The sequence below is a fragment of the Acanthisitta chloris genome, unplaced genomic scaffold (genome assembly GCF_000695815.1).
Source record: "Acanthisitta chloris isolate BGI_N310 unplaced genomic scaffold, ASM69581v1 scaffold1101, whole genome shotgun sequence".
Classification (NCBI taxonomy): Eukaryota; Metazoa; Chordata; class Aves; order Passeriformes; family Acanthisittidae; genus Acanthisitta; species Acanthisitta chloris.
Window position 1 is genome coordinate 86151 of NW_008655271.1, and position 8332 is coordinate 94482.

At 35.0% G+C, this 8332-nt stretch overlaps 1 protein-coding gene across 1 annotated transcript in view; it reads left to right on the forward strand.

The window, feature by feature from the left end:
* Positions 1 to 7615, forward strand: part of TUSC3 (tumor suppressor candidate 3) — a gene marked incomplete at its 5' end in the record, with an annotated part of 60498 nt that extends 52883 nt beyond the window's left edge. The window contains one exon of the mRNA XM_009083808.1: positions 7526 to 7615. Coding sequence (XP_009082056.1) covers positions 7526 to 7615 — 90 coding nt within the window. The remainder of the gene's footprint in view (positions 1 to 7525) is intronic.
* Between the last annotated feature and the right edge of the window lie 717 nt (positions 7616 to 8332).

Below are 8332 nucleotides of genomic sequence, written 5' to 3' on the forward strand. Positions count from 1 at the left end.
ATTTTGCCAGAAATGCAAATTTGTTCATTTAGGGTTTCTGTTAGCAGTGAATGAGTTTAGATTTATTTTGTGTTGAATACTACATTAAATTTTGAAGCCATTAAGCATCATTTGCAGATGCCCTTTTTATATCTAGGTATCTACATGAAATTGCTCTATTAAAGACTTGGACATTATCCTAACTATTGGACATTAATATGTAATTAGACTAGTCAGAGGTTTCTGAGCTGTTTAATAAATGAACCATAGGCAAGACTTTTTGTATTCAGTTTTTGAGATGTGCCTTTGTATATTTATTTACTCAGTTTCAGTGTTGTTTAAGTTCTCTAAAATAAACTCATACACCCACATTACATCCCTCTGTCAAAATAAAGGTTTAAAATTATTTTCACAAATCATGTCCTATGCTAACAGCTATTCTAAGCTGATAGCCACTCTCACATGTGTGAATAACTTAGGCCCAAACCAGCATCATCTCATATTTCTTCACATCAGTGGTCACAATAAGGGCTTTTGAGGGCTAGGTGAGTGTACATATGCTATCACCAGCAGATAATGCTATCTTCTGTGATGGAAAGTAAGCAGGGAATCAGATTAGGCTTCCATTTTCATATTTGAATAGATCTGCCTAGGCTAATAACTTCATATGAAGTCCCCTTTGGGTTCTTAACTTGAACTCTGTTCTGCCTCTGTGAACTGAACAAATGCTGCTATGTAGGAGTAAAATAAGCATATTTGGAGAGTATGTTTCAGATGTAGCTATGTGAAAATGATGGTTTTAGAAAACACAGTGTTTAAATAGGTAGCTGCAATAACAGAGTCGGAAAGCTGGGGGGTTTGAGCTGCATACAATTTTATTCTTCTCTTGCTGTGCAGTTTAAGCTGCTTTTGAATTGTTGCATAGTTAACATAGCAGAAAACCCATCTGGAGAAGTATGGTTATGAGCATGAAATCACACAATAAAACATTTATTAATATACCTTGATGCTTGATTTCAGAGCGTTTGCTTTACTGAATGAACCTATTTGTTCTCCACAATATGTTCGACCTTTTCCTGCATTCACACTTAAAATGATAAGGTGTGTAAATGGTATTGTGAGAGAATGTTTTAGAACTTTCACTTTTTAAACATTTTAAACATTTAAGTACTGATGACATTCATGCTACTCCTGGCCTTGGACAATATAAAAGCTGAATTGATAGTAAATGTTATGTGATTCTTGTCCTCCTCTAAATTAAGAGAAAAGAACAACTTCTTATGTCTAATGTGTGCTCTTGGCAAAATTGGTGGTCTTTAATTGAAATAATCATTCTGAAGGCTAAAGCATAATTAAGTAATCCATGGCCTTCTGTAATGTTCCTTTCTCTGATGAATTTCATCTTGAGTGTTAATGTAGTAAAAGAAGACATATTAATAGCATTTTTCCTAATGGTGTGGAATTCATAACTCTCTCTGGGCCAGTTAACTACTGTGTTGCTTCATTTCTTTCCACATATATTAGCTTCAATTTGGCCTATTGGCTCCTTCAGTGGACAGTCTCCATGTAGAGGTTCCTTCAACATATAATCCAAATTCATCTTAAAAATATCAAGAATAGTTATTAGCAAAATTTGTCTGCTTTTGGTTGGGCTTTGATACACTATTTTTTTTTAGATGTGTGTAATATCTCATAAATTCAGGACAAGTTATTTCTTAGTTATCTGAAATTATTATAGTTCATGAAGTAGCTGTGTGTCTTAGGCCATTACTAAGCCCAACTGAGTCTTAATCAGCTCCCTGCACGCTAGCATCCTTCATGTACATACTAATGGAAAATAAACATCATGATGCTTGTGTTAGGAAAGATTACTGAAGCACCTGAAATTGTATTTTATTTTTGGGTACTCCACAAATTCATCTTGCCTAAGAATTAGCATACAACTTACAGAGGCCTTATTTCCCCTCCCTTTGTTTCTGATTTATTTACATTGCATAAAGAGAAAGGAAGGAAAGGGCAGAAGTTATACTTAAGTATATTACTGAACCATGACAACTATCACTCTTGAAGGGAAATCACAAGCATATGCTGCATTTAGGGAAATTTAAAAGTATATTGCATTACTGTTATCCTTGACTATTGTGGGATTATATATATGTGTACCATCTGCAGTTCAATAACACTAAATATTTAATGAGTTTATGAGTAGTGGATAAATATTTAACACAGTTTTGTAGAAATATGCATGCATTGAACAATTGTTTGTCACTGCCAAAGAAAATGGCCTGATTTGGGCACATGATTATTCCAGTTTGCAATTCAAATTGCTTCTGTGAAATCAGTCTTGAGATGGGGGAATGTTGGAGTTGGAAAAGGACTGGTTGTTCAACATGTCAGTCACTCATGCTTTGGTTTTCCTACCAGCATGGTATTTGCTGTTGCATCTGTTGTATGGCAGCAGTAATTGTGTGACTGTACAGGTTTTCTGCTCAAAGTATGGCTGTTTCTGTTCTTATCCTTACATCTTACATGGTCCTCCCTCTTGATGTCTTTAAAATGAAAGAGTAATGCTGAATTTATTCATGAATTTATTTAAAGCTTTTTCCTAGAGCATTTGTAGCCAGATAGACTTCACAGAGCTTCTAAATATTAAATGGATTCAGTGTCAAAAAGCATAAAACATAGCAAAACCAGAAATCCTCCTTCTCAGTGTTTTAATAGTTTGTAGCTTCAAGGAAAATTTTGGGAGGATATGTGCCTTGCATGTGGGTCATTCAGCAATCTTCTTATAGAAGGAAAGATAGTGTGAAAATAAGGAAGCCTCACATTTGACCAGATCCTTTTTTCAGCTTGAGTATTGATGAATAGCCGATTTAAAAAAATTCTTTTTAAAAAGTGTATGTAAATGTATTCTATTTTAGTACAAGCCACAGATGATGGACATCAATTTCAGAATGTCCTGAGTCACTGGCCATTGCAGTGTACAAACTGGTGTGCGTGGGTACATTTGGTACCTATGTATCGATACAAATATAGTCTACACTTAAGAATGGGCTTGCAATATTGCATTATGACTCTAGGCAAGGACCAGTGCCACACTGTTCATAGAATAATAGAATCACCAAGGTTGGAGGACACCTGTAAGATCATCAAGTCCAACCATTAACCTGCCATTCAGCTATAACCCTAGTTGTCACCATTCTCTCTTCAAGAAAAACTGTTTGCCATAATTTTAATATTAAATACTCGTCTTCTGCCTTCTGAAAACTTCTACTCTGTGTTTTGTCTGTTTAGAACATAGGTCTGAAAATTCATTGAAGCGAAAAACCGAAGTAGTTAAGATCCTCATAAGAAATGAGATGAGGTGCTGTTAAAAATTCAGGTGATTCACAATATATTCTCAGATGCAAGGTGTTTTGGTTATCCTTCATCACTGGAACATCATAGAACAGTCTTTCTGTATTTTACTGGCATTGCTTTGACTTACTCACAACTATAGAGGTGATACATCATACTGCTGTTTTAAGAGAGCAGTGTCTTGGGGAAGCAATTTGAGGAACCTACTGATCACACTCAGATTTATTGCTGGGTAACTTTAAAGAATAATCTACTTAAGGGCATTTGTAATAGAACAAAGAAGTTAACAGTGAAATTTCTTTGGTTTTTAAGGTAATGCTGGGCAACAAATATCTGCCTTATTTAACATTTTAACAAAGTGGCTTTCAACTAGTGCACTCTTTCTGTTAACATGAGATCTCTTGCCCTCTGAAACAAAGATGAAGCTTGGGTTTTTATGTTTAAGGTGTCTACTCACTTTGCTTTTATCCATTTCTCTCCCCTTTCTGGGAATAGAGCATTACATAACAATTGTCTCTTGCTAGCCTTTTAATGTACGTGTAACATTTCCAGAACAAAATCAAAGAACATCCACTTCCTTGCAAGCAAGGCTATGCCCATAGCAACTCAAATTTGAAGAAATATAGTTAGAGCATTAATCCCTATGAGAAATTTAGCATTCATGTTCCTCAGGTAGTTTTCAAATTACAGTCTGTGGTTCAGGTCTTCTAGTCAGAGTGGTTTTGTTTCATGTTGTTGGCTGGTTGGTTTAAGTTTCACATTTGCAAATAAACTGTATCTAGTTCATGGGATGGCAGCTAGGACTCTTTATCTGTCAGCTAATTAATTGTGATAATGAGGAAATCGTTTTCGTGATTTTGTCTTCTTAAGGACTTTTATTATCTTTTGAGAGACTAGTCAAATTTCGATACAAATATGCATATTTTACATCATGTAATTAATTACTTTGTTAAGGAAAAAGGCAGGGAAAGTTATTCTGCTCTAAATTCTTTGACGTAATTAGGATTTTATCATAGTGATTACCTATATATTAACAATGAATTTGTAGAGAGGGCTCTAGGGAGGCTTTATTACAGACTTTGAGTATTTAAAGTAGTCTTACTAGAGAGATGGGGACAGAGATTTTAGACCTGCTGCATAGGTTTAAACTAAAAGAGGGTAGACTTAGATTGCGAGTGAGGAAGAAATTTTTGATGATGAGGGTGATGAGACACTGGCACAGGTTGCCTAGGGAGGTGATAGATGCCTGTTAAGATCTGCTTAGTGAGAGGCGCATCTGCCCAAATTAAGGTGCAAATGAGACCATATGCTAAAGTCAATAATATGTTAATAGTATAATAATATGGGTTTATTTGATTATAATTGTAAATGTGAGGTAGAGAGATAGGAAGAAATAGGAAAGAGCGGGAGGAGAGAGGGAGGGAGGCAGAGATAATCACCACCCATGGATCCAGCAGCATCCTGTTGGTCCATCTTCACCCGAGTCATTCTTCTGATGGTAGGGGTCCCAAATCATGCTGTTGGTGGGGGGGGGTCCCAGACTGCTCATCTGGGGGTACCACCTTTATACAGTCCAAATTCCACATATCCATGGAGGCTTGTTCCTATTTTTCATACAAAGCAAGGATGGGTGTGCCTTCATTTGCATCCTTCCTCGGGGTGGGGTTTTGGTGATCACAGATACCACCTGTCTGATGTCAAAACTCAGGCTGAGCTTTGACCAGTAATATATATATGCAGTTTGCCATAGTGGGAATTTTTGTTTAGATACATTATTCAGGATGTGATAACCAGATCTCTACCAGGCATGGAAGTAGCACAACACAGTGGGAATTTTTGTTTAGATATGTTAATCAGGCTGTGCTAATCAGATCTCTCCTCTGCCAGGCCTGGAATTTGTGCACACTCATCTCTTTTGTGCTTATCTCAAGTTGCCCCTCTGTGATGGCTGATGTATCTTAGGACTAATCCCTTTTGTGACCTTAAGTGTGTTTGAGACAGGCAGGGTATTCTTGAATTCCTTACAATGCCCCATCACTGGAAACATTCAAGGTCAGGTTGGAGAAGGCTCTGAGCAAGTTGATCTAGTTGAAGATGTCCTTGCTCATTGCACAGGGATTGGACTAGATGACTTCTAAAGGTCCCTTCCAACCCATGCCATTCTATGATCCTGTTATTCTAATGAGAGATTTCTGAGAATGTCTTTCCAATAGCTGTATCCTTATATTACTGTGATACCAACCCTGCTAGTGAATTAGATGAAATGACTATGCCACTTCTGTAACAGATAAACATATAAAAATAACCATCTAATTAGTTTCTTATAGCTTTTAGTCTTTTCTTTGTGGGGTTTCAGCTTTGCATTGTAAGTAATCTGCATGGACAGTATTGCAAACTGGATTTACTGCATCATCCTCAGATTAAGAGAATTTTTCATGTGTGAATAGCTACTGAAAAATCATGCTTGAAATTTTCAGAGTTAACATATTTGCTGGCATTTTTTTAAAACTTTGTTAGTGTACGGGTTTGACAGCTACATGGTTATGGAACTGTCCTATTTCATTAACAAAATTCTTTGTAGTTATTTGTTATTTCCAAGTGAAACCAAAAGTCACACAAACTTGAGTGATATTTTTAAATAAAATGACTATGCTGAGTGATGAACCTAGCAACTCAAATGTGATTCTTCCCCAGTGTGGGACACATTATTTTGGTCAGAAGCAGTAGCATAAAATTTACGTTTTTGAAGGTGAGGCTATACCTCCCTACTAGGAAGAAAGCTAAACAATGTAATATCAGCAAACTATTTTGAGGAAAGGCATTATTTCTCTATATAGTATCTGCATGTGTTTCTGTACATACTTTGGATTCTGTACCTTCAATGGTGTTATGGTGAATTAAATTGCTGCCCTAGAAGAAAAATAATTTACATTAACACAATCTATCAAGTATTTTAACTTTGTCATTAGTTTTTGTTCATACATATGCTTATTTCCTTCCTTTGTTTTATACATGCATGTATATATTTCCTTAGTGAGAGTTATAAGGAGTCACACAAAAAAGTCTAGAAATAATTTGTTATAGCATCCTGCAATGAGATATTCTTATAAGATCAGTGATTTTTATATTGTTTAAGAAAAAAACTGTGTCTGAGAGATGGAATCTTTAAATACATGAAGGTCTTGCCTGGTTTACCTTTGAATTGGTTATTTGAATGAGCATAATATAATTGAAGTTTGAAAACAGTAGATAACCAACTACTGACTGAAAACTTCTATAATATCTTAAGAATTACATGATCTGACACTTCATTAACCAGAATTTAATTAGTGTGGGTAAAGCATCAGAGTATTTCAGATCTGAATTGTTCTGAGTCCTAACAAAGATGGTATTCAGACAGAATTATTCAGAAAAAAATTAAGTAAAGCAACATGTATGAGTTAAAAAATAAACTAACAAACCCATTAAGGGGCCAAAACGTTTCCTGTTTCTTTACCTTAATATATGTGAGCATTTTTCTTTTTATTTAGTTGAGGTGAAAATTGTATCCATGCCTAAGAAGAGTATATTTAAATAATACTTTGAGAACATCGATATATTTGATTTCACATAGAGTAGTAAGATAAATTATACTCAATGTTTGTAATTGATGTAGTAGAGGAAGAGAATCTCCCTCCCTTTGTAAGTTTGCAGTGCCTCAAATTATTCTTCCTTTTTTGCTCTCATAGCTAGTTACCAATAAACACTAACAGCTTTTCACTAATATGCTAAAGTAGAATAATTTTTTCGAAGGCGAAGTTCAGTTTTCACTTTTGTAAAACCTTGCTGAGGCATGTCCTTGATTTCATCACCTCCCTTCTCAAAAATTATTTCTCTTGAGCAAATAAATGTCTGTTCTTTGTTCCACAGTAGCAACAGTGTGAAAAAGTCCAGCATAATGCACTCATGTTTTAAATATTACATTCATGGTATATATCTGTATACATATATAATGTTCACTGTATATATGTGCTTTGTCGAAATATGCCTTTTTGCTAAACAAACATAAACTGCACTGTTAATTTTTAGCTTTTGCAGCCTGTGTTTCTCTGCAAAAACAGTTTGAGTTTCACTCTCACATATCTGGTTGTGCCATTTTCAATGGATTTCTTTGTTTTAAAGGGGAATGTTTTTCATTTTTATTTTCCAGAGTTACATACACGGAAGCAGTCAGGCTCAGTTTGTTGCAGAATCACATATTATTCTTCTGCTGAGTATCCTTCAAACTGGTGATGAATAGGAAAAAAACAAGCTGAGGCACAGTGTGCTGTTAAATAAAATTTCTCTGCAGGTATTGTATTTTGGCTTACGTTCTGTATGTTTAAATAAATATTCAATGTTGTTGCTATTTACTACCAAGTAAAGCTGGTATTGCTTTTCACTATTGTGTACCTTATCTCCTTTGTTACTCTTATGCCTGGTTACTAATCTTTTTTTTTCCTTTCAGTCTTACCTTTGCAGTAGCAGAAACTAATTTTCTTCCTTTTTAGTTGTTATTGTAATAGTTAAAAATTCAATGAAAAAATAATTCTATTTCTTTTTACTGACAAGGAAAGCATGCAGAAATTTAGCAACCATGCATGAAGATGATCTGTCCTTCAGCAGTCCTTGGATTTTTTTTCACTACCTAATTGAAACAGTTTATTGCTACTTCTTGAAACAAATAGCTCAATCACATTTATTCTGACATTGCCGCCTCACAGAAAGACTCCAAGACTTACTTTTACTCTTTCATTCTTACTGAGTCAGAGGAAGTTAAAATTATTTTTTTAATGAATATGTCTTAATAAACTATAAGAAAAGAAGACTCATATAAGCTGGGATTTTAAATCCTGCTTCTCATCAGCTGTATTTGAGTGAAAACTCAAGTCACCATTAACTGTTTATAAAGTTACTCCATCACAAATACCTTCCTATAAGGGGAACAAGCAGAATAAACCAGTATTTTCCAATTTGA